This window comes from Triturus cristatus, chromosome 4_1 (assembly GCF_964204655.1).
Source record: "Triturus cristatus chromosome 4_1, aTriCri1.1, whole genome shotgun sequence".
Lineage (NCBI taxonomy): Eukaryota > Metazoa > Chordata > Amphibia > Caudata > Salamandridae > Triturus > Triturus cristatus.
In genome coordinates, this window is record NC_140585.1 from 1,177,380,507 (window position 1) to 1,177,407,732 (window position 27,226).

Here is a 27,226-nt window from a genome sequence, read left to right on the forward strand (position 1 = left end):
AAAGATGAATGTTTTGCTTCAAAGGAAATTTTGGCGGGTGATATCAGAATTATTTTTTTGTCTAAGTCTTATGTAGCCATGTACATTGATTGGGGGAGGATTGCTCATTTGGGGTAAGTATAGAGTGGTTTGCCCCTTTGTGCGTACTCAACACCAGTGAACGACAGAACTACAAAGGGCAATAATGACATTGATTGCATCATAGTAATAGCCTGAATGGAGGAAGGGGGTGCTGTGGTGGTTTCAAAATTCATGAAGATGATGGTTGTGAGCCTGAAGGTAAACTTTGGCAATCAGTCTAATCCCGGCAGAGAGACAGCTGAGGCACCATCCTTTGATGATTGATGAGTTGAAAACCCATTGCTAGGCAGCTGCATTAGCCAGCTCAGGTCATTACTGTAGAGCTTCCTAGCAGCAGTAGTGTCCATTTTTAAAAGTGATACTCTGCAGTAGGTAGTTGTATTGATAATGTCCTACTTATCTGTTAGACTATCTATCTTTTTCATCGTTCGTTCTTGGTGTGAGTTGGGTAAAAACTTTAGGAGACTGTCACCTGTCTTCTGACTTTTTGAACATTGAGAGCTTCACCCAACAGCATGTCACCTGACAGGCACACCAGTGCCCTCACATACCATCTTCTCTGTCTTCTTGGTCTACAAAGGCAGAGATATAATCATACAATATGCAGTGAGATTATGTGAAGGAAAGTAGAGGGCAACATGATCCCTCCTGACCTGCCACCCGAACGAGTCCCTGTGAGACCAGGAAAGAGGATCAGAAGGATGAGGAATGTGCTTAGATATTCGGATGTGACTGCCCATCAACAGTTGTAAAAATAAAAAACACTCCATTCTTGCTTTAGTTGTGTTTTTAATGCTTTTATTCAAACTTTCGAGATGACCAGAAAGTGAAATACAGATTTCCAGACTATTTCACAACTGTCCTGCAGCAGACAGCAGTTGTCCAGTCAATGTTAGCACACTGGCAATGGCAATTTGACTCCTGTGGAATATCCCAGGAGCCACAGGCCATCCCACAGGAACAGGAGTGAGCTATGTAACCTGTAAGAGAGGAGAGACAATTGGTTAGAGAAAAGTAATTCATCTGTAGGGACACAAGTGAACATCTAACAGTGACTGATGAAGGACAGGAGGTCTTGATGGTGTCACATGAGTTCTGCGGATCGACTTTGAACGTGATACTCAGTCCTAATGCTGTCTGGGGGGATAGGTTGTAGGAGATACAGGACCGGAACACTGTGTATAGTAAGTAAATGCCTGGTCTTCAACTTTTAAAGAAGAGTGATTTAAGGCTAGGTGTGTCGTGGATGGCTATGGGTTTGGTACTACTTTAACTCTACAAAATGTGGGTCAAATGTTCTGTAATATAGTTGTGAGTTATTCAGCAATATCAACGAAGGGTGCATAAAAGTTCAGTAATGAGGTAAAGAGTTTTTCACTTCCAAGGATGCATGAAAAGCGGCTTGTTACAGAGGTTAAGAGTCTTTGCCCTCCAAGGATAAAAATGTAAGAGTTTCGTATGAAGATATAGAGTAGTTCACCTCCAAAGGTAGATAGTTCAGGATTAGGTACTGAGGATAGCTTTGGGTTTGGGAAAGAGGTAAAGAGTTTTGCACCACCAACGGTGGATGACTCAGGGTTTGGTTATAAGGTAAAGAGTCTTTCCCTGATGTATGTCTTTAAAAAGCATGCCTTTACCATGCATGCCCTTACTGGAATCCTTTACCAAGCGTATGCCTTCACCACACATACTTTTAACAATCAAGGAAAGTACATTTAAAGTAAGTTAAACCCCTACGATATATAAATATATATACACACACACACATATATATTTAATGAAAAAACATTAACGTTTTGAACAAAAAAACACAGAAATGTACTACCTATAGTTAGCAGAGCTAACTATAACTTGCACCCCGCCATGCACTGCTTATGACCTCACATATTACATCACTCATGACATGTTCTATGACATAATTTATGACATCAATGATGACATCCCAAATATCATTGATAACACCACTGATGATGTCACTGATGACATCATCCACACTTCTTTTGTATACATTACTCTATAATAGAGGTCTGAAAGAAAGTACAAAACAGCTCAGATTAATATAAAGCATCATTAATGCCATCACATAAACAACTCCCTTATGTGTAGCAAGCTTGTGTTGTGTGCAGAATTGCCCCTTCACCATACACTTCATGGGTAGCTGAGTTCATATTAACAATCAACCACAGATAGAAGAGTAACCCCTACTGCACATGGTGTTCAATATGTTCAATATGTTCAGGGAAACCCAAGAAATGTGGGTACTGTAAACAATGTATTACTCTATGTAAAGAGTTTGCTCTGTATCGCACTTTTTGCAGACAGTGAAACTCTAATGAGAAATATACCACAGAGTATTAAAAAGTATCTACCGAGAACAGTGTACACTCTATGCAAAGCTTGTCTAAAGAGCGACTATTCATTTAAAATAATCAGGGTCTGAAGGTGTTAGAGATCATACTACCTGCAGCCTTCATACTGTGGTGAACAGTTTACAGATAACCCATCTTCTGAAGCAAAATAAGCACATGTACATAGGTTAGTACCTAGTGCACACAGTCTTCTATGTTGAGTAGAAATTGTCATGTTGAGACAATTCTGTCTATTATCTCAAGGCTGCTTACAATACTTAGTAAGTAGTATGTAGAATCTTTGCCCTGATGAAAACTTTTTCTGCAGTACCAAGAAACTTCTGTGGATCATACTGGACAGAACTTGTCAACTGCCATTTGCACACAGATTTGCTCTTCAATACAAAGATTTATAACGTGTTGAATGCCTCTACACACCTATGGCACATTAGGAGCATGTGTTATGTTATGTTAAATATATTTCTTTAGCACAAAATGAATCGGCCTAGAGAAGGTCTCTCGGCTCTAAGACAGATCGACAGGAAGGGGGTGGGGGCTTTGGAGGAATCAGAAAAGCCAGGTTTAAAGATTTTTTTTTAATAGGGTTAGGTCAGGATAGGACTATACATGCATGATCTTCTCCCCTGTCTGACTGTAAATTTGCTGCTAGGGTGTAGCAGAGATTGCCCATTGGACCTTAGGCTGTGTGATGGTAGATAGGGCTGTTTATTAGATATAGGGGATGTTTCCAGATAGAGAATTGTGCACCAGGCAAAGGAATTTGAAGAGAGAGCACTATTTTATTGGTAGCCAAAACATAGATTTGAGTGTAGGCTTGGAGGGGGTGCGGACGGAAGGTTGCAAACATGGTGAGCAGCAGTAGTCTGCACCACCTGAATTTTGGCTAGGAGAGTTTCATTAGCATCTACCATATGAACATTGGCATAGTCTAGGCAGCTTCTAGCACATTTGTTTTGTAAATACTTCCATCAAGTACCTGGACACAGACTGTACAACATTAGGTAGAAAAGTAAAATGAGAGCTACCCTCCACTATGTAAACTATAACACTAACAGTGATGTCATCAATAATGTCATCAGTGAAGTCATAGACCATGTCATTAGTGATGTAATACATGAGGTCATAAGCAGTACACAGTGGTAGTGAAAGTTATAACTAGCTTAGCTCTGCTAACTATAACTGGTGAATTTCTGTGGCTTTTTTAGTTCAAAATGTTAATGTAGTCACTGACATATTCACCTAACTATAACACTACTTTAACCTTTGATTTTCCAGTGAATTTTCAAGTTTAATAAAAACAAAAACAGATCTTTTTTTATCACACCTAACTATAACCTTTTACTTGAACGGTTGTGGAGTTTGGTGTCGGCTATAAGGCCTTGCAATGGTTTGCTTCTTTTTTCAAAATCACAGCTTTCGGGTGTCACTAAAATCTTTTTAATTTCTCCTTGAGCAAGCTTTATTCAATCTGTGCATGAACCCCCAGGCTGATATCATCGAGCATCACGGTTTCAACATTATGTCGTACGCCAATAATATGCAGTTGATTATCACTCTGTCACAGAATGAGGCTAATATCGCGGCTCCGTTAAGGACCTGTTTGTCGGAGGTGGCTCAGTTGATGAATCTCAATCGTCTCCAATTGAATGCTGGGAAAACAGAGGTTGTTGTCTTAAGTAATCAGGCTTTGATTAGGTCTTCTGCCTGCAAGCCTGACTCGCTGGGAACTTTACCTCCCCCAAAGCCGAAAGTCAAGAACCTTGGCATCTGGTTCCATGTCAAGCTTTCTTTTGACAGTCAGATCACTGTCTTAGCAGGCAAGTGTTTCAGGATCATGAAAACCTCTCATAAAAATCCTTGGGCCTCTCGAAGCTGCAAGGAAGACAGTAGTACACTCCCTGGATATATCCAGGCTGGACTAGGTAATATCCTTTATCTGCAAGTCTCACAGGCTCAGCTGATGAGCCTTCAGAGGGTGCAGAACGCAGCAGTCCGTCTGCTGCTGAATCTCCACAGACGATCCTCCATGGGCTCTGCACTCTCAAGACTGCACTTGCTACCCCTGAAGAAAAGGCTCTCATTCAAAGCCATGTGCTATTGTTTTAGGGTCCTTAAGAATAAGGACCCTTGCTATTGGCACCCTTTTTTTAAGCCTTATTCTCCTATGAGGAACCTAAGATCTGCTGGGGCCTTGTCAGTATGCATCCCTTTTGTAATGAGAGCGTGCATTGGGTCTCACCCCATTAGTTTCTTAGCAGCTAAGCTGTGGAACTCCCTTCCCCTTCAAATTAGACAAGAAAAGAAAGAATTATCGTTCCGCAAACATGGAAAAACCTGGCTGTTCCGGACAGTCTAATGGCACAGCTACATAAGTATGATCTTTGTCTCTGACCTTTGGGAGCTTGACCCAAGCACTGGGACACTTTGGTGGAAGTAAGTACACACTTTATAAATAATTTTGTTATTGTTATTCTTACTTTAACCTCAGTTTTTTTCTTTGAATTTCAGTTTTTTAAAATTCTTTTAGTAATATTTCATTACCATTCATAAAGCCAATCCATGGCCATGCATGGCTGGGGGTTGGCCACAGGGCCTTATCTTTTTTTAAGGGGAGGAAGGCCACATAGCCTGCCTCTATGAGCCTCATTAAGCCCTGGGGACCCAATCCCCCAGGGGCTTATGTTTTCAAAGCAGAGGTGGGCCACGTAGCCCCTTCCCTGGCCTCATTAGACCCTGGAAATCCAATCCCCCAGGGCCATCTTTTTTTTGCAAGTGGAGGGTGGCAGCACAGGCCCCCTCACTCAACCGTTCAAAGGCCCTGGGGACCCCATTCCCCAGGGCAGTGGTTTTAAGGGTTTTTAAGGGTTTTTTAAGGGTTGGTCACTCAGTCTTATTAGGCCCTGAAGACCGCAACCCCCATGTCTGTTTTTCTTTAATAAAGGGAAGATGGGTGGCATGGCCCCCTTCCCAGAGCCTTATTAGGCCCTTAGAACCCCATCCCCCAAGGCCTTTTTTATGAAAGGGGAGAGGCCTGTGTGGCCCCCTCCCTGAGGCTTATTAGGTCCTGGGGACTCCATCTCCCAGGTCCTTATTTTTTTTCATACACGGGAGAGGGACAATTGCCCCCTCCCCAAGCCTTGTTAGACCCTTGGAATTTCTTCCCCGGGGCCATTTTTTTTAATTTAAGGGGAGGGGTCCACTTGGCCTCTCCCTTCCCGAGCCATGTTAGGCCCTAGGTATTCCATGCCCCTGGGCCATTATTAAAAATAAAGGGAATGGGACTGCGTGTCCCCTTCCTGCGCCTCTTTAGGTCCTGGAGACCCTATCCCCCGGGGCTGTACATATATGTTAAAAGGAAAGAAGGGCTGCGTGGTCCCCTTACCCGAGCCTCTTTAGGCCCTGGGAGCCCCAAGGCCTATCTTAAAAGGGGAGTGCGGCCATTTGGACCCATCCCTGAGCCATTATCGGCCCAAGGGACCATATCCCCCGGGCCCATACTATTAAAGGTGGGTGGCCTGGTGTCCCACCATACATTCGTTGGGGGCTGCAGGGGTAGCCCCAAGATCCGGGTGGCCCCAGCCTGCTCCCCACAGGTAGCAGGTGCTGGTATTGCTCCCGCCTGCAGGCAGCAGCTACTAATACTGCTCTCTGCAAGCAGGATCAATATTTTGATCTGTTTCCTTGCCAGCATCAGTGTGAGCAGGGAAACAGATCAAAAGTCAGCTCCCAGCTGTCAGGAGCATTTACAAAGATCCCATCTGCTGGGACCAGACTTTGTGTTTGCCTCTGCTTGGAGGGAGGTTTAAAATGCTTGGGGAGGGTGACTACCACAGGATCGAGATGGCCCAAGGGAAAAAAAGCTACCTGGGACAATCAGAACACTCCTATTTTAATCTGGATCTCCTGCGAGAGTCTTGAAAGACCCAACCCTCCAGATATACAATTAATGTTTAACATTAATTTCTCATAAACTAATAAACGTATTCACACCAAATCACAAAAAGCAAAATTTGTGGACCAAGATCTAGCTTCCTGCCATATGTGGTGTAATTCTGTTCAGCAGGTTTTGCTGTAGCCTTGTCTAAAGAAATATATGGAAAATGCTTGGGGATTTTGCGTTTTGGGGCCCCCTCTTTTTTTTACCCAGCCCCTGCTTGACGGATCATCCCAAAACTTCCTATTTACAAACTAGTCAAAGAGTAGCACCTTTGTCAAACGGTGTCAAAGTTATTAGCAACACAAAAACACTTTTCCTATGGAACAGCTGACCTAACTATAACTACCTAGTGGCAACCGCCACTAGGTGTTATATATGTAGATCCCTGTAACCTCCCACCTTTTCTATTAATAATTATATAGTGACTGATTTTCTTTATTGGGAGCACCACCCCCAACTCCCCCTTTTTAATTACTTTTACCAACCTACATCCTTACCCACCCCTAAACCTTAAAAATACCTATACCACACTAGACCCTCACCCACCCCTAAACCTAAAAAATAGCCTTACCACACTATACCCCTATCCACCCCTAAAGCTTAAAAATGCTCTTCCCACCCTATACCCCTACCCTCCTGTTAACCTTAAAAATTTACTTAGCACTTTATACCCTTACCGACCTCTAAACCCAGAATAATACACACACACACACTTACATTAAATATACTTACCTGTAGTGGGAAAGACATGAATGGTAAAGGCATTGCCTGGTAAAGGTTTCATGGTAAAAGCATTGCGTGCAAAATATATCAGGGTTATGACTGTTTCCCAACTTTACCTCCAAGACAAATGCTTTAGGGTTTTGGTATGGCGAGAAAGAGTTTTTCACCTCGGAGGATGAATTGCAAGAGGTTTGGTTCAATGATAACTTTTTTCACCTTAAAGCTACAAAGGGTTGGAACTCTTCTACTAATAAATCTATGTGCGGTCAAGTTTTTGTTACAAAGATTACCTTGAATTATCGATGGCTTTGTAGTTGGAATAGAAATGAATTGTCTTTCACCTGTATGGTCGGGCGTCTTAGAGTTAGAAATGGATAAAACCAAAATCCCACCCATAAGTGACTAAGTTATAGTGCTACAAAGCCCCATCTCTAGGACAGGATATCTGGAGTAGCTGACTTTAGGGAATTGTGCTTTTTGGTGATCTGGGTCTGGTGGCTTAGTGGATTAATGCGTAGGGGCCTGTGATTGAGTTCATGGTCACAGGTTCTAATACTGATGACTCCACTCAGCCTTTCATCCTTCAGAGGTTGATAAAAATGAGTACCATTGAGGTGGGTAATAATAAAAAACTGTTATTCGGCACCAAGATACACTTGGGAGAAAATGTGCTTTACAAATACACATTATGTTATGGTGATAGCAAGCACTTAGACGTCCCTGCGCTGGTTTCCTGATGAGTTATTCTTGGGATCACAGATGAAAAGCTACTGTAAGCTAACTTCCATTCCTATAAGAGACCCACCTTGGGACTCTGAAGGAGTTCTCCTCAGTACCCTTCATCTCTGGAAAGATCATGACTTGCCACCTCTTGGCACAGATGCCCAGCTGTGTGGTTGATTCACTCCTTCTGAGAAATTCAGTGTGTTCACCCATTCATTCATTCACTCACATATTCAATCATTTGCATCACACATGCATGGTCATGCAGCCTCTGAGGCAGTTACTCTCACTCCCACTCAGTCACACATTCTCTCAATGACACGACTATAAAAACATTCATTCATGTATACAACATATACAAACTCACTCATGCACCCGTAGATTTGTTTACTCATTCACATACTCTCTCGTTTACACACTCACACATTCACTCACAAACTCATCCACATGTGGTCTTTAAAATCACTCTATTTCTTTTACTTATTCATGCATTTGCTCAGTGGGTCACTTATGCATTCATTGAATCATTAAATCATTAATGTGCACTTCAAGTCACCCAGAAACTCACACATTCACCTATTAACTGAACCACAAATTTAGTTACTCACACCACAGATATACGCTCACTCATACTTAGATTTTCATCCTCATCCACATACTCACTTACTCACTCATTTGCTCAGACATTCACTCATCCATCCAGTCACTCGTTAACTCACACCTTTTTCCTTTTTCCATGCCTTCACTGAGTCACTTATGCGTGCATGCTTCTAATCGTTTAATCACACATTGACTCTCCTTTACTCTCTCATGGACTCACTCACTCAGTCACACATGTCCTGATGGAACCCAGAGTATTTGCACGGAAGTGGACTGAAAGGAGGGCGTCATAATTGCAAGTGAACTAGAGGTCTCCCCCATGCCTATGACCCCTCCATGCCCGGATGTATGACGTTACAACGCACACTTTTACAACGCATGCACTTACAACGCATTTTTTACAACGCATAATCCATTACAACGCATGACATTACAACGCATGACACTACAACGCATTTTTAAAAAATACCTTTACAACGCATTTCCATTACAACGCATACTACCTTTACAACGCATACCATTACAACGCATAATATTAAATTACATTTAAGGTAAGTATTAGATAGTATAGGGGTAAAAGTTACTTTTCTAACTCCAGGGGGTGCAACAGTAGGGTAAGTGTTGGATAGTATAGGGGTAAAACTTACTATTCTAACTCCAGGGGGTGCAACAGTGGGGTAAGTGTTGGATAGTATAGGGGTAAAAATTACTATTCTAACTCCAGGGGGTGCAACAGTAGGGTAAGTGTTGGATAGTATAGGGGTAAAAATTACTATTCTAACTCCAGGGGGTGCAACAGTAGGGTAATTGTTGGATAGTATAGGGGTAAAAATTACTATTCTAACTCCAGGGGGTGCAACAGTAGGGTAAGTGTTGGATAGTATAGGGGTAAAAATTACTATTCTAACTCCAGGGGGTGCAACAGTAGGGTAAGTGTTGGATAGAATAGGGGTAAAAATTACTATTCTAACTCCAGGGGGTGCAACAGTAGGGTAAGTGTTGGATAGTATAGGGTTAAAAATTACTATTCTAACTCCAGGGGGTGCAACAGTAGGGTAAGTGTTGGATAGTATAGGGGTAAAAATTACTATTCTAACTCCAGGGGGTGCAACAGTAGGGTAAGTGTTGGATAGTATAGGGGTAAAAATTACTATTCTAACTCCAGGGGGTGCATCAGTAGGGTAAGTGTTGGATAGTATAGGGGTAAAAATTACTATTCTAACTCCAGGGGGTGCATCAGTAGGGTAAGTGTTGGATAGTATAGGGGTAAAAATTACTATTCTAACTCCAGGGGGTGCAACAGTAGGGTAAGTGTTGGATAGTATAGGGGTAAAAATTACTATTCTAACTCCAGGGGGTGCATCAGTAGGGTAAGTGTTGGATAGTATAGGGGTAAAAATTACTATTCTAACTCCAGGGGGTGCATCAGTAGGGTAAGTGTTGGATAGTATAGGGGTAAAAATTACTATTCTAACTCCAGGGGGTGCAACAGTAGGGTAAGTGTTGGATAGTGTAGTGTAATATTATGCGTTGTAATGGTATGCGTTGTAATGGTAGTATGCGTTGTAATGGTATGCGTTGTAAAGGTAGTTTTTAAAAATGCGTTGTAGTGTCATGCGTTGTAATGTCATGCGTTGTAATGGATTATGCGTTGTAAAAAATGCGTTGTAAAGGTAGTGCGTTGTAAAAGTTGCGTTGTAAAGGTTGTTCCCCCCATGCCCTTGAACAGAAGCATGGGGTCTTACCTTGAGGGCAGGTCGCAGACGATCCACGAGCGGTGATGCTTTTACACTCAGGCTTTAGACAGGAGACTGAAATTCAAACGAAAAATACCTTAGCATGATACCCACGCTCTTTTGTACATCTTATCATTTCTCTTTGAAAATATATGCATATCTATGTGAGTGTGGTGAGTCATTACTTCCTTTGGTTTTGTGGCAGGCGGTACCACAGCAGACACGTGGCACATATGGCATGCAACGGCTTCATTTTAACATTTTCTTCAGCAAAACGTATTTGGATGATTTCATCCCCCTCACATTTTTAAAAGACAGTTTTGCCAAATCCCTTAAATTAGTCAACTTTAGACTCAATTTTGTGAATTAGACGAAGTCTAAACGGCCTATTGTGATAAATCTTAACTATTTACTTTTGTCTGGTTTTTTAATAACTTCAGTTGTTTGATGGTCGCACCTCTCCCCGGCCTCACCGCATCCCTCTGCGCCCCAGTGCCTCGAGGACTCTTCGCCACCAGCAGGCTGTTGCAGGTTATAACACATTCCATTGGTTGGTGGACCACAGGCCCACATATGTACGGTCCTCACTAGTTATGTAAGTGCAGCTTAGTTATCGAGTGCCCGGGACCGGCATTAATCATATGTCTGAAAATGTAGCATACCGCAGCAAAGCAACTGAAGTGCAAGGGTGTGTGTGTGATGTCTAGCATAAGCTTGGTACTGGAAGGCTAGAGCAGGCTTTGTGCTGGAGGGATAGTCTTTCAGTACAAGATTAGGGGCCATATGTAGGTAGCCTCACATTTACCGATTCATAAATACCGAATTTTACCGATTCGGTATTTATGAAACGGTAAATGTGATGTAGGTAATGATTCGGTAAAGTTTACCGAATCGGAAAAATTCCTATGGGCCTGGAGGCCCATAGGAATCAATGGGAAGGTATGCCTCATTACCGAATCGGTAAATACCGATTCGGTAAAGGGGGAAGCATATACAAGGGTGGCAGGGTGTCACATTGACACCCTGTTGCACCCCTGAATCTTGCATGTGTGCACATGTGGCAGACATACATGCCCTAAGGGCATGTATGTCTGCCACATGGCACTCTTAAATCAGCAAAATATTGCTTTTTGCAAGGTATTCGTTATTTATCACCAACCTGTATTTGGTGGTGAATAACGAATTTCTAATACTAATTTTCACTCTTTAGAGTGCTCCCTACATCTGATTTCAGGATTCGGTATTTACCAAATCGGTATTTTACCGATTTCTTAATTTCCGATTCGGTAAACACCGAATCCAGAAATCAGCCCCCTACATCGCAAATGCCTAAATACCGGTCGGTAACGGGATATTTACCGAATTTCGGCCGTTACCGACCGGTATTTGGCTTCCTACATGAGGCCCTAGATGCCTAAACATGCATTGTAACATTTCACTGTTTAATGTGTGCTGTGGAGTGCAACACTCAGCCAATGAGTGAAATGTTTGGAGAGATCAAAAACATTTCTCCGACTTTGCACCTGCCTCGAGGAGGTGTTCTATTTTGACACAAAGCCAGGCCGGATATTATTTGGAGATCTAATTTTGCATCAGAAACTACGGGTGGTAGTCTTGGAATGTGTTGGTGATGAAAAGTATTGTAAAGCACCGCAAAATGCTATTTGTGCTACCTTAAGGGCAACTTTCCAAGGCAAACAAAAATAGTTCATCCTGGAAATAAAACACTTTATCAATAATTTGCGTCACTTTGCATGGCTTTGCAGCGGTGCAAAATCCTAATAAATCTGCCCAAACGTGTAGAGTCGTTGGGGTAGAAGACAGCAGTTTTTAAGTCTGTCTTCTCCCGCAGATATTCCATTCACAATCAGCACCTTGGAAATTGGAATGCTGTGATGGTGTTTGGCAGTCACGTGGATGTCTACCCTAATATTCGCTCCCGCTTCATTACAAAGCACACAAACCTGAGCTCCCTTTTTAGATTCTATAGAAGCGGGGGTTTCCATTCCCTAAGGGACACTGGGATATGGATGGATCACACAAGTGTAGAATGTCGAGTCGTAAATTTATGGAGGAGATGATCAATGGTGTCCGAGGAACTTACCCACGTCATTTAAAAACTCTTTCATGGATGGGACCTTGCAGAGTGAACATGAAGAGCGATGATCATCGGCTTCGATGACTGGAAGGAGGAGCGCAACCACGAAGAACACAGCTACAGACTTCATGGCATTCATCTGGTGTTCCACGTCTGAAGGAGAAGACTTTACAACATGAGCAGACATCATGGCTGAAAGCGATAATCTGCAAGTGATCCCACCACTTAAAAGTCCCAAAAACAGCTCTAGATTAATGCTAAAATCTGCAATCCCCGGGCCTCATTTATGAGGCCATACCAGCACTTTTGTGCCGCCGGAACATCACTTTTTTGACATTCCTGTGGCGCAATGTGCCAGGGCATAATTATGAGGCCACATAAAGCCACTTTGTGTGGAGTTTCATGCCCTTATAAATATGTGCCCCTTTTACACAGAAAACTGTGTGAAAGGGGCGTTCCATGGGAGTTGCAGTGGGTTTTACCAAACAACACCTATGGAACCTGACACATTCCCAGATTTATGAGAAACTGCAAACCTGGGAATATGTCAGAACCTAATGCCACCCCAGGGATGGCGTTAGGGAAGTGCAACGAGAAGAAATGTTTTTTAATTCTCCTAGTGCTTTCCTTTTTCTATGTGTATTGCATTCTGCAGCACAAATAGAACAAGCATTTGCAATGCAATAGGTCTCGCATTTATAAGAGTTTGAGCTATTGGCATTGTAAAATTACAATGCCTTTTATTTATGTTTTGGTTTTAAAACAAATAAAAGGCATTGTCATTTACAATGTCAGTAGCATAAACTCGCATAAAAGCAGTGTGTGGAGTTCAGCAGTGTGCGGCGTGCAGCAGTGTGCGGCGTGCAGCAGTGTGCGGTGTGCAGCAGTGTGCGGCGTGCAGCAGTGTGCGGCATGCAGCAGTGTGAGGCATGCAGCAGTGTGAGGCATGCAGCAGTGTGCGGCATGCAGCAGTGTGCGGTGTGCAGCAGTGTGTGACGTGCAGCAGTGTGTGGCGTGCAGCAGTGTGCGGCGTGCAGCAGCGTATGGCGTGCAGCAGTGTTTCGTGTAGCAGTGTGAGGCATGCAGCACTGTGTGGCGTGCAGCGGCGTGCAGCGGCGTGCAGCAGTGTGCGGCGTGCAGCAGTGTGCTGCGTGCAGCAGTGTTGTGCAGCATGCAGCAGTGAGTAATGCAGCAGTGTGCAGCAGATCGGTAAATATTAACTTGTGCTCTCATTTCGACCCTGTGACCTAAATTTTTACGAGTGCCTAACATTTTCCTTCAGACCCACCAAGCAGCCACCCCTAGCAGACAGGGCTCATTGCCTAAAACTATCCTGGGATTTGAACCCGCGCCGCGGTCAGTAGTCACACACAATGGAAAAGTTAATACATCAAGCCGTTTTGTTTGAGCGAGTCGCGCGCGCCCTCCGCGGGTGATCATGGGTAAAGTGCGCGCGATTACACAGACGCACGCACCTGCTGTCCCTTCTCGCAGACGCTTTTATAAACAGATAAGCTGAGGGGTGTCGTGGGGGAGTGACAGCTGACAGTCTCTTTTTTTTTTTTTTTTTTTTTTTTTTAAAAAACCTTTATTCGTGCATCTTAAATGAACAAATACGGGCCTACAACCGTCAGGCCGGCCACGATACAGTAAAGCACTGATACCCACATTACAGCCCCCGGGCATCAACGGTCAGGATTAACAACAGGTTATGAGTCACATATTGGAGATATCTTTGAAACCCGGGGAAGGAGAGGTGAAGGTTAATTTTAAGTTTTTTGATAATTTTATCAGAGAAAAAAGTCAATGAAGGATAAGAGCAAAGTAGATTCGAGTCCGCAAGATAGCTTCACCACACGGGCGAGCAGCAACATCAGTAAGAACAACAATGGGAGTAAAATCTCAATCAGTGAGGCGGTGCAGAGATATATCAGGATAGTCACATGAGCAAGTACGCGCCCCTCCAGAGCCGCCCACACTCGATCCACCCCACACCCGGACCCCGAATCGAAGAAAGTAGAGCACAGAGACATAAAAGAAGAAAGGCCCATAGAACTAATTGAGAACAGAGTATTACCCCCCCACCCTACACCAATGCGGAGGCTACGGCCTACCCCCCCCCCAGCATAGTGCCTGTCGCCCAATGAACCCGAAATATAGTGAAGAGAGAAAGTAGGAACAGAGTAAAGAAGGGAAGAAAACAGAAAAGAAGGTGGGGAGGAGCCCACTGGACACCAGAGCGCCCCGAACCATCAGCCAGTTATGGCCCCCACACACTGAGAGCCGTCTACGCCAAAAAACGGCATGCAAAGATACCATGGCACCACAGTTTAAGCAAGGGATACAAGTCGCGACGAGTGCGCGCAAAACATACATACAGTCCCAGTCCCAGGCCAGCCCGTCCATAAACCATAGCGATAGAAGTCAGTCTAGCCCTGGCCCGATCGCGGGCTTGGGATTAAACCAGCTCCTGCGTGAAGGCCCCGTGTCCCGGGCAGACAAAGACAAGATGGCCGCTTGTGAGAGGATGGTGAAGTAGGATCACGAAATGGCCGCCGACCATCGATTGAGGTCCCTCGTTGCACCACATAAAATCCAAACCTGGCAAGTAAGGTACAGGAGTTCCACAAAAAGGCAGCAGTGGGCCACCGCAGACGGTCCCTCGAAGCCGTTAGGTATCGCTCAGCAGGATAGCCTCGCGGACGCGGTGAGGCAGGGAACAATGAAGTAGGCAGCCATGACCAGGGGGACAAAGTATCCGCAGTTGAGGTGGAGAGCGGTGGACCCTGGGTGCCGGGAGCGCTAGATGAAGGCACCAGTGTAGCACAATCATACACCGCCGCTGCATCCCCGCAAGAGGACAAGAGCACCGGAGGACCCACGCCCTGTGGATGACAAACAGTGCGCTCACGGCCCGCAGCCGACAGTATGGGGTCAAACCTCTCACTCAGCGCCTGCAGGCCAGCGCACATCTGTAGTTGAAAGTCCCGCAGGACAACCAGAACGGAGCCGCATGTCAGCGGAAGCTGGGCCCCAACATCGGCAGCAATCCGGGACGGCACTGTGGAGCTGGTGTCCGGAAGAGGGAGGGCGAAGTGGGCAGCGGGCGAGACCGGAGTATCACCCCCCAGCCGCGAGCAGGCACTCAACGCCATGTTTTGCCGCTATACGGTGCAATGGCCAGGGGGGGGGGTCGTGGCAAGGGGTCAATTCCCCTCAGGTCTACGCCGCAACAGGAAAGGCCGACAGTCGCTTATCTTCTCGCCGGTCCCCCTCGCCGCTGGCTAGGCAATAGGCAAAGGGGGCAGCAGCCCCCTACAGCTCGGTCCTCAGAGCGGGGCAGGAGACTCACCGCACCGGGGCCCACCCCACAGCTCCAGCCCGTCAGGCACAGGGTGCAGAAGGTGTCCGGCCGTCTCTCCCCGGGCTCATCCGGCAACGATCCATGGTGCGAGGCGAGATCGGGACCGCGGGGCTCAGGTTAGCGCTAGCTGGTCCGGTAACTGCGGAGCTTCCAGGAGGCCGGCAAAGGCCGTAAGGGCGCAGGGTTTCAGTGCCGAGGACAAAAACACCCAGAACTCGGGCATCCGGGCGGGTTGAGACTCCGGGAAAGCAGCAGCGCGGTCAGCGCGCCTTCACACACGGTGCACCTCGAGAATCGGCGAGGATGGGCATCAGGATAGTAGTCCGAGGCCACGGACCGACGGAGCCGGGCGCTCAAGCGTCTGCTCCGGTCGCCATCTTGGCTCCTCCCCCGACAGCTGACAGTCTCGATGGGATATAATGCCGGAGAGACAGGGTGATGAGGGGCATGCTCTCCTCATACGTAATCTAGTCCATTGCCTTATTCTACCAGACACTTTCAATTTCTTTCCCTTTTGGCAGTCAGTGAAAAAGTTCCGGGGAGCGAGACGTTTTAGAAAAGGAGAGCGGCGGTGATGTGTAGAAGTGGTTAGCACGTGAGGGAAACAGTCTCAGGCACGGATGGGAAAAAAACAGTGTGCATAGGACCAGGTAGGGACAGACGAGAACAGATTGAGCCACAAAAAAAAATAGGTTGTGATATACATAAGAGGAAAGAAGCGATGATTAAGGGACAGAAATTGGGTTAAATCGCCGGGGACAGACGAAGAGATGGCGTAATGAATGGCCAGAACTGCCTGCTTTGGAACTGCGTGTGGGGGGAGGGGGCGGCTAGATTCGAGTCTCGGCGTCGGCTCAACATCCTGTGATCCTGGGCAAATCACTTAATCTCCCCGTGCCTGCAAAAAATGAATGTGTCCTTGTGTACTGTAACTGGTGCTCGCGTAAAAGCGCTTTTTATCTTCGACCTTCGTTCGGGTCGAGTTCGCGCTATAAACAAGCCGAGGTGACAAGAAGGGCTGGGCGAGAAAGGAGGGGGGAATGTCAGCAACAGAGGAGCCCGCGAAAGTGAAAGTGATCGTGATTACGATCGCTACGGAGGAAAGACACATGGCGCTGCGCGCGTGCACGTTCACGTGCACTGTAGCTTTAGGCCACGGCAGCACTTTGAGAAGCCCACATATAAAATGTCTCTTCGAGCCTTTGGCTCGCGAGACCTAAAAAGGAAGTCACCTCTTGTGATTGATTTTGTGCAGGAAGGTGCCCCTTCCTGCACAAAACCAATCAGCCCGCTACATAGGCACCCTTGCACGTTGGCGCACAGCAGCCCATTGTGTGCCAGCGCTGGGAAAAAGGACAGGAATGCGTTGTATCTGATAGATACAATGCATTTCTGTTCTTTTCTTTTGCCGTAGAGCAGCGCAGCTGCAAGGCCTGTGATGTTGCCCTACAGCAAAACATAAGGAATGAGGCCCTCAGTAATTACAGTACTGTGACCCAGTGCTTCATTTGAGCTGGTGGTTTCTGGTGCTCAGCACCGGCACTTAATCATCAACATCAGCGCTTTTCATGAGAACCAGCTTTGCCACTGGCGTGCTAAGTACCCTGTGAAAGTGCCTGGCCCTCGGAATAACTAACAGTGGTTAGGTAAGACTCACTAGAAGAATTGTTGACTGATGAATGCCGAGTGAGGCTTCCTTGATGTAAAATGATGTGGAGCAAGGAGACTTACTTATTGTCCAGTCCAGTACAGGTTTTACAAACAACCTCACTTGACTATGGGAGGGACTCAGGAAGGTGAGTAGAAAACGCCTCTCAGCTACATGTGGATCAGACAGAAGCAAATGATTATAAGCAACTTATTGAGTGGTTAAGATGTGCAATGTTCAAGGACGTTCTTCAAATGGTTGCTAAAGTAGTAAACATTTGAGCTTCCCTATATGTCTGTGCTTCTTGGAAGTAGACACATTCTGATATTTTCTCTAAAAAACAGAGTTTATGCATGCAAATAAACAGATGGGATATATTATTAGTCCAGCGTCCGTCTTCAAATATCTCTAAAAAGTGTAATTTCAAGTGTCCCTGTCATGTTGTTGTCAAGCAAGGAAAATTAAGATGCATGACTGTTAGTGTGTGTGCGTGAAAAATGTTTGCATACTGAGAAGAGGTGGTAGGGCATGCAAAGTTTGCATACTCAGAATAGGTGGTAGGGCATGCAAAGTTTGCATACTCAGAAGAGGTGGTAGGGCATGTGAGGTGGTAGGGCATGCAAAGTTTGCATACTCAGAAGAGGTGGTAGGGCATGTAAAGTTTGCATACTCAGAAGAGGTGGTAGGGCATGCAAAGTTTGCATACTCAGAAGAGGTGGTAGGGCATGCAAAGTTTGCATACTCAAAAGAGGTGGTAGGGCATGCAAAGTTTGCATACTCAGAAGAGGTGGTAGGGCATGCAAAGTTTGCATACTCAGAAGAGGTGGTAGAGCATGCAAAGTTTGCATACTCAGAAGAGGTGGTAGGGCATGCAAAGTTTGCACACTCAGAAGAGGTGGTAGGGCATGCAAAGTTTGCATACTCAGAAGAGGTGGTAGGGCATGCAAAGTTTGCGTACTCAGAAGAGGTGGTACAGCATGCAAAGTTTGCATACTCAAAAGAGATGGTAGGGCATGCAAAGTTTGCATACTCAGAAGAGGTGGTAGGGCATGCAAACTTTGCATACTCAGAAGAGGTGGTAGAGCATGCAAAGTTTGCATACTCAGAAGAGGTGGTAGGGCATGCAAAGTTTGCACACTCAGAAGAGGTGGTAGGGCATGCAAAGTTTGCATACTCAGAAGAGGTGGTAGGGCATGCAAAGTTTGCGTACTCAGAAGAGGTGGTACAGCATGCAAAGTTTGTTTACTCAGAAGAGGCGGTAGAGCATGCAAAGTTTGCATACTCAGAAGAGGTGGTAGGGCATGCAAAGTTTGCATACTCAGAAGAGGCGGTAGAGCATGCAAAGTTTGCATACTCAGAAGTGGTGGGAGGGCATTGAACGGTGTGCAACCCAAACATAGGGCCATATTGAACTCTGTTCAAGTATTTTATCAAAACAGTGCAGCAAGACGTGCAGTCAATGGTAAAACTCCGTGCACCAAGAATCGCTGAATCGTTAGGGATCAGAACTTGTGAAATGTAGGAATAGCTTGGTTTTCTGAGTTTTCTCAGAACATTGAGATTTGCCTCAGGTATCAATGCTTCCGGAACCAGTTCCTCATTTTTATGCCAATGCCTCGGCCTATTTCTCCTGATATTTCTCCAGTTTTGTTTCTGACAAAATATCTAGAAGGGAAAAATAAAAGTAATTGCCGTTTTTCAGTGAAACTTGTAATCCTGATTCGGCTGTTAACACCGCTTACACGTCGAATTGCGATAACACCAAACTCATAAATGCCACCTCAATGTCTTTGATTGGTCTATTTATTTAGCTCACTCCTGAAAAACATTTCCAGCACTAGAAACATCCATATTTTGTAGTGGGACGCAAACTAAGGGGCTGGTTTACAGTTTGGCTTAGAGGGTACTCTGTTGCAAAGGTGACTGAGTTCCCTCTCTGCCAAACGGATGGTCCTTGTGCCTCATTCTGGGTCGGGTGGAACTTTAGCATGTCGACGACAGAGACTACTCTATCTCTGCTGCCGACATACACTGCCTGCGGTTCGACAGAGTAAGGGCTGTCGGAGGTGATGCCATTTTGTCCTCCTGCCCTATTTAGAATGGGTAAATAAATGGCTAGTTTTCACTGGTGGTAAGGCAGTGAAAACTACAAAATGACACCAACGCCATGGGAGGAAGCTCCCATGGCAAAGGGGTTATTACTTTTTTATTTTCAAAATGTAAATCTCGCTTTGGACTTTTGCTTTTCTAACATTATTTTTATTATTTTTTTTTAATTTTTTTTTTTTTTTTTAAACTATATTTGTAACTTTTTTGCACATTACACCATTTCACGACACAGCATAAGTAAGTCAAGAGGCGAGGACATCATGCAAGTAAACACTGATCACAGCTCCGGCTTTGGACTTTTGCTTTTGAAAATTAAAGTAAAACATTGAAGGATTGCCGTACGGCTTCATCATGCTGACGGCGCCGACTGTCAAACTTTCAATGCACTGACAGGTACTCTCACCATGGGAGGCCATTACTTGTGTTGCTGTCCCTCACTGCCAGGACAGCAAAAAATAACACATTACACTGTCCACTCTAAATAACGCAGATGGTGTTACATGGGAGTTTGTTTTTGGAAAAAGTAAAACAATGTAAAAGTTTGACAGGCATCCGTCATGTTTGACGAACTTTAACAACATTTGCAGGAACCACTGTGATAGCCATTTCTGTGAATGTTTCGAGTTGCCCTAGGGCCGGCACACAACTTGAAATTTGGCAAGCAGATGGCCCTTTGGATGGGGGAAGGGCTAAAGTCCACCATCCCGATAGACTTACCTCCACCCGCCAAACTCTAAATCAGGCCCTTCATATGTTTTTTTAGGCGGGAGTAGAATAAATGATTTATTACAGGATGTTGAGGGGAGGCCAGGATTCAAACCTGGTTCCACAGTTCCTAGGTCAGCCGCTCCAGCCGTTCCGCCAGGTATCCTCCCCTTTAACAGAAAACCGAGCTGGTAACTGACACCTCGGGCCAGAGAATAGTTCTTCATGAGGTTTGTCTAACAATGATGTGCTAAATGAAAATAGTCTATTCAAAAAATTAACATAGGTGAAGATTTAATAATTGAACCCCAATGTGATTTCAGGGCTATAATACACAAGCTGGTACATGCAAAATGATGTCTGTCAATTGTTCGGTGATAAGCTTCAGTGACATACTGTTTATCTTCCAGGACAGACAAAATGACTAACTTTGAGGGAGAAGGAAACACATACCTAGGGATCTAATATTTTGATTTAAAACAGATTATACCAAAATGTCTAATATGAAATAGATCGTCCTCTAATCAATTCAGCTGTTTTGAAGTGTATCCCACTTTGAGAACTGGAAAATATACATTGGGGTTCACCCACGGGGGACGTGATAAGTGTTCTCAATCGAGTGAGTTTATATGATTGTTTTAATGCTGTTTAAAGAGTTCGAGCTATGGCTGAAGGCATCTTCATATATTGACTGTTGTTCATACTCAAAAAACTTTCATTGATTGATTTCAAAAAGCTGGAATGCCAGAGCAGTCCTTTAGGGATTCAAAACTGTGATTTGTAGGCCCGCCCGGAGGCGCCCAGCTCACCAAACCAGCTCACCAATCCACTTGCTTTTTACAAGCTCCATTACAACATTGACCCAAATCAGATGTTTTTTAAGTATTTAGAAATGGGCTAGGAACGATTTTTAGCAAAAGCCTAACAGGGATAATAAAATCAAAGTGTTCTTTTTGTTGCCATTAAGCCTTTTTGAACCTTGGAGACCAGAAATATGGTTCAATGCTCTACATCTAAATACCATTGTGAGTTACACTCTTGGGACTCTAGTAAATACAGAGTGTTTTTTCATCAACAGCAACTAAAAGCAGGGTGGATGATTGTTTCCAGGACTGTGTGTCAGAAAATCGAGTTTTTAATATCCTGCGACTTTAATATTGCATCAACACAATTGGCGACCAATATATTGAGAAGGTAAGTTCGCATAGATAAGTTTAGAGTTACCATACCTAACTCAACATCCATGTACCTTGATGAAAACTTTGCCAAGTTACATAGATGTGAATTTGAATGTAGTAAGTTTCTTTTTACCAGCATTTCGATATTTTGGTCAACAATGTTTTTGTTCCATCATTATGGTTCCTCGATATAAAAGACTACTTTCCAGTTAATTGTAAAAGAGCTCTTTCTAAAGGTTAGTTACTATGTAGTTTTAGTACTGGTTTTGTTATGATACGTTTGTGTATAAAGGCAATTTTAGTTGTGAAAATGGCATTTCGCTGATCGCTTTGCAATCAATTCGGTGTAAAGAGGCAACTTAGTGGTGGAAAATGTGTAAGTCGCCTTGTGTTTGTGGGCATGTGTGTGTGTAAGCATGTGTATACCTTCCTCTGTGTGTGTGTTTTATGTATGTGTGTGCGTGTCTCTGTGTGTGTTTGTGTGCCCATTTCTACATGTATGAGTGTGTGCATGTTTGTGGTGTGACTTTGTGTGTGCATGTCTAAGCATGTTTTTTCCATGTTTGTTTTGTGTGTTCTTCTGCCTCTGCATGTTAGCTGGTGTGTGTATGTGCATGCATATGGGTCTGTGACTGCGTGACATGTTAGTGGGTGTGTATTTGCGTGCATGAATGTGTGCATGTGTGTCAGCAATATTTTGTTGAAGGAGGAAATGAGGTGGAACTGCCCAGCTATTTTGGGGGCCCTAGCACCAGTGGCGGTGTGGATTCTTTTCCTTTGGCTGAGCCCCGAATGACTGCCTCCTAAAGATGTGGTTCATGCAGTTGGTTGGGCGAACAAGGAGGGTATGTGGCAAATAAGACCTTACCTCAGATATCTCAGATGTTCCTCACTGTGGGACAGACAGGAATCTTCCAATGCCACCTTCCACGTCCTTCTTAAATAGGTTCCCAAAGGTTTCGACATTAACACAATTTATTGCACAATTAAAAGTAATAGCCTATTCCCAATCTCTTATTAAATAAGGCATTGTTCTCACGCAACTCTCTACAATCAGGGATGAAGGCTACACCCTGCCCTGTCTTCCACCCATGACGTCTGCACCTGCTGCAGAGGGTTCGAGGAAGGGAGGATCTGCAGGTGGAAACAAAGAGCTAAGGGCAGGGGATGGGCTTCTAATCCCTTCTCATGGATTGAAAAGATCTTCATCAGGGCAGCACCTGTCGTGAGCTGTCAATGCTGGCGCCATCCTGGATTTACGAACTTCAGGGCGTGTGACGCAACAGGGGACAAAGGCATCGACTAGTACAGAGTACAACATGAACTTAGTTTGGTGGTCTCTCAGTACCACCTGCAGATGTGTTACACTTGCATGGACTTAAAATGCCCACCTGTCCACTCACAAAACCTTTACCACCGATGCACAAAATCCCCAAAATTAGATATCTTATGCAAAATTGCATAGCCTGAGGAGACTGGACCTGGTGGGAGTGTTTAATACATATCTCTCCCTTGCACGGTATTCATAGGCAGCCTGAGTGTCTGGAGAGGATCAGGTACGTAGATAAAGAAAACAGTGCTAAGAAAAACCATTGTGACTGTGGTGTGGGCTGCCTTCCATCTTACTTGTATTCATTGCTATAGACACTGGTGGAGGCGCATCTGCTCAATTCCCAAAGCCGAGGCGCACACACCAAACTCGCAGTCCTGGAGTTCATCACATCACCGTGACTCCTCGGTAGGACCACTTGAAAGTTACCAACCCAACTAGAGTACATTGACATCTTACTGGTAAAAGCTCACCTCTTCCTTCACCTCACTCACATCAAGGGCCCTACTGCAGACAGCTTTGCAAATCACATCATTTTGGTGCACTTATCTAGAAACGTGGTGTGTTGGTTGAACTGATCTGAACTTACAGGAAATCTCCAAGGGAGAGGATATCGCTGGAGTAATTCCTACGATGGTCATCTGGGATACAACAGAAGCGGTCACCAAAAAGTTGGGGTCCTTCCTAAAGCTAAATACACTCATGGTAATTGTCTATACACTGGTGGCATAATTAACTATATATAAAATGTGAAAAATCATTTTTTCTCCAATATTTAATATCTCCTTTCTCATAGCAAACAGTGTTGTGTGCAGACGTTTGATGCCGTGGCCTAGAAGTGAGGGCAGCAACTCATAAATATCTCTCTGTAGTCCTAGGAATTTACTCTCTCATGAGTTCCTTGCCCTAGCCTCTTCCACCTTCAGTGAAGTATCATTTCACAACACCTCACTATCCCCCCTTAGAGCTAAACTCTCTCACAATGCCAACTAAATCACACCACATAATTATTGAGTGATTGTAGCAGCTCACCTTGCGACATAAATGTACAGTTCCTATGAGTTTTTTCTTTCTTTTTAGTTCTTTGAAACTTAGGCTGCGTAGCTGCCTGCAGTGAAAGGCAGACTGGTGGGTTCAAACAGCTGGTCTGCGTTTTACCAATGCTCCATTCAGAGTGCAGACGCATGTTCCCACCCGCACTCTGGAGATTGCAATTTTTGTGTTGGGTGGACTGTACCAGGAGCACTGTGGCACAGAGTGGGACGGTGCACCCTATATGTACTATAGCCCCTGCATGGGGAACCTCCAGGATTGAAGGACAGAGTGGGTCAGTTTCAGCACATGGTAGAACTGGAGATGACCCTACTTCTGGAAGCAGAAGAAGAGGTGGACAGGCTGAAAAATTCAAATGTTGCTTGAGTCAGAGATAAGCCGCAACTCAGCCTTTGAAAGAAGGAATAAGTACATGTTTTGGGTGATGTCACATACAAGCATGATGGCTCCTTAGGACAAGCATTCAATTCTTCATTTTTACGTTTAGGTTAGCCAAGACCTTTTGATTTCACTAAAATAATATACTTACAGAAAGGTCCGCTGATCTGTTAGTGTGTCATCACCTATTTATTCCACCCTCTACGGCCTAGGGCATGGAGCTTTGGGTCAATCCACTTCAACCATTGGCTAACTTTACTGAGAGTGACAGCATTGTGCCATTTCACAAGGTGCACATCCACACACAAAGTAGACCGTGTGTACTCTTTCAGACCAAAAGGTATTTTTGCTTTTAGTCATTGTTTATTTTTTATGTTGGTGGGGACACCACAGATCCCCGACAATAAAGCTGTCCAAAAACCATGGCAAAACAACAGAAGCATTGCCAAAGCTAAATTGCTGTCAGCCATTACAGACTTTTTGGCTTTGCCAACTCTTGTTCTCCTTATAGGCACATTCTGACATTAGAAGTGATTTATAATAAGAAATTGATGCACCTAAGCACTAAACCAGGGCAATTTTCACCCTGTGTAAACCAAACCAGCAAAACGTCAGGCCCCTGCTTCATTCATTAGCTCTGGAATGCCAGCTGTCTCAGGCAGTCTCCAGAAAAAGCTTGAGTGCATCAGAGAAAACAAGCATTGACAAAGCCAATAGACCTCACTTTTGAGACCTCTTGACTCTGCCAGTGCCTTTTGTCCAAACTGTACAGCATTAACAAAAGGAAAAAAGGTGTGATGGCATGGCTGCATCGTTTTGTAGGTTTGCACATGAAGCAAAATATAGTATATGTTCTTGTCTTTTTAACACCAAAAAGAGACAGACACAGGGTTAGGGATGGCCAGACACACAGAACGATTAGTAAATAGGTAGAGTGACAGAAACATAGACAGACAATCTAATTGGTACACATAAAGTGAAAGATGCATATATAGCTAATAGCCAGACATACTGTCAGACAAACATAGAGGAATGTCGGTCTGTCAATGTCAGACAGATGTCAGGCTTAAGAGTTATCTGTTTTTTTTATTATACTGCGCATTCTGTTACTCGTTATATTTTATTCTCTGCATTACGTGACAGACTACAAATCCCAGAATGCAAAGAAAAAACGGCCAAAGTGAGCTAAATCCATTCATACGGGAGCCTCTTGAAATCTGCAAGAGCAGATAGAGGGATCGACTGACAGACGTGGGTGTGGGGGCGAGTGATAGATCAAATCCTATCACACGTAGGTAAATGAGTAGACATAAAAAGAAGTGCTGGAGTTTATACTGATGTCTGGATAGAAGAATGTGTTGAGAATACAGTGGGAAAGAAAGCAATACATTGCTAGATGGGCGTGATAGGTCAAAAAGGGTGGAGATAAAATTGGTAACACTGATGTGGGGGAAAGGAAATCCAAATGTAAAGTTTGTGAAATGGGAGAGCAGTGATGGGTTTCATTGAGTGGCTGACTCATGCTGAAGAGGAGGAAGGGTGAGGTGCAGCAGGAGGACCTATGCTAACTTTTCTATAGTTCCAGTTCAAAATTAAACCTGAATAATTAGAAGTTAAACAAGCATTGGCAAAGCCAATAGGTCTCGCCAAGAGACCTATTGACTTTGGTGCAGATTGATAACCATCCTGTACTGCAGTGCGGCTGCTGTTCAGCCTGGGTGAAATTAATATTTAAAAAAATCACTGTGATGCAGCGAGTAATGCTTTCTACTCGTCATATTATTGGCAGAGGGTTAGTCTGCTGGCAGTGGACAAGTCTTACTGTGGAGGTGTTCTATTCTTGGGGAGTGAGGCCTACTGTCTTCGGGCAATTCTTGCTATCTGTTTATTGTCCACATGGGATTCTTGCTGTTGGCAGTGCATCTTCATGTAGCTAGCTGTGAGCGTGAGATTTTGTTTCATTTTTAGGTCTCGCCTAGCGTTGCAGCGCGAATGAGCTGCAATCGCTTTGCGAGGCAATCGCTTTGCGAGGCATGCAGTATATACTGTAGTGTGGAAGTTTCGTGGAAGCTCCGCCCACTCTCTGCCCATTGGCTGTTGTCTTAAATGCTGCCTTCCGATTGGTTTGAGGCTTGTTAGTCCCTCCTCATTCATCATTTGTATCCTTCCACGGCTATTTGGCCCCTTTACTCCTGACACTATTTTCTTTTAGGTTTCGCCTAGCATTGCAGCACGAATGCGCTGCCATCGCTTTGCGAGACATGCAGTATATACTGTAGTGTGGAAGCTTCGTGGAAGCTCCACCCACTCTCTGCCCATTGGCTTTTGTCTTAAATGCTGCCTTCCGATTGGTTTGAGGCTTGTTAGTCCCTCCTCATTCATCATTTGTATCCTTCCACGGCTATTGGCCCCTTTACTCCTAACACTAGTTTCTTCCCTGTCTCCTCACCCCATCACCCCCTCCCTCAGTCTGTGACTTCTCAACCCCCCCACTCCCTTTCGTGTTTTCTTGCCTGCCGGCACTTCCGTTTTCATCTTTATTATTGCCACCTTGAAATATGTGAGTTCAAGATGCCTGCTGTACAAAAACTTCTTGTGTTTAATGAACTAGATTTTAATGTTACTCTAAATATAATAAGACTCTAGGCAACATTCGGGGTATGCATGGCAACTGACGCCTCTTTGTTCACAAATGGCATTGTTGTTGGGCGGGAGGAGTGGCAGTGTTTTAACTCATGCTTAAAACGAGCACTTTTAATAACTTCCTCTCAATTCATAGCTATAATCTTGTGTACTGAGGTGACGCACTAAAAAATGCACTTTTTTGAATTCTGAAGAGACATTATCGCACATTAACATCATGTTTACTGTATGATTAACATGCTGATCATTTTCACGGCTCTCCCACGGGCTCGTATACCATTGGCTCGTCTCCGGCTGGCTCTACCTGTTAATTAATATATTGGCTCACGCACCTCTAACAAAGAGAGATGTATGGATACATGACAGTGAGCCCAGTAGATGGTAGAGAAATAGACTGGTGCAGACAAACAGACAAAGTCAGTCTCCATTGCCTCACGTCAGAATCATCACTTTCAATAGCCTGGAAATCTGCGGGAATCTCCTGCATGCCCTAACCTCATCCCCCTCACCTATTCTTAGCAGAAACGGCTGATTCTGAGCTGTGCCCTGCT

General features: G+C 44.5%; 1 protein-coding gene across 1 annotated transcript; it reads right to left on the reverse strand.

Annotated features, from left to right (window-relative positions):
* Nucleotides 1-857: 857 nt before the first annotated feature.
* On the reverse strand, nucleotides 858-22,275 carry LOC146856302 (resistin-like). Its single transcript, XM_085654398.1, has 4 exons — nucleotides 22,140-22,275; nucleotides 12,274-12,420; nucleotides 10,179-10,244; nucleotides 858-1,061 (listed from the first exon to the last, which is right to left on the reverse strand). Exons 2-4 carry the CDS (start codon nucleotides 12,404-12,406, stop codon nucleotides 928-930), a joined length of 333 nt encoding a protein of 110 aa, XP_085510524.1. The 5' UTR covers nucleotides 12,407-12,420; nucleotides 22,140-22,275; the 3' UTR covers nucleotides 858-927.
* Between the last annotated feature and the right edge of the window lie 4,951 nt (nucleotides 22,276-27,226).

Coding starts and splice junctions, on each gene's coding strand:
- LOC146856302 (XM_085654398.1), bottom strand. CDS start 12,406: ATGAATGCCATGAAGTCTGTAGCTGTGTTCTTCGTGGTTGCGCTCCTC. Junction 10,245..12,273: donor AGAGTTTTTAAATGACGTGG/GTAAGTTCCTCG, acceptor TTTGAATTTCAG/TCTCCTGTCTAAAGCCTGAG. Junction 1,062..10,178: donor GTCTGCGACCTGCCCTCAAG/GTAAGACCCCAT, acceptor CCTCTCTTACAG/GTTACATAGCTCACTCCTGT.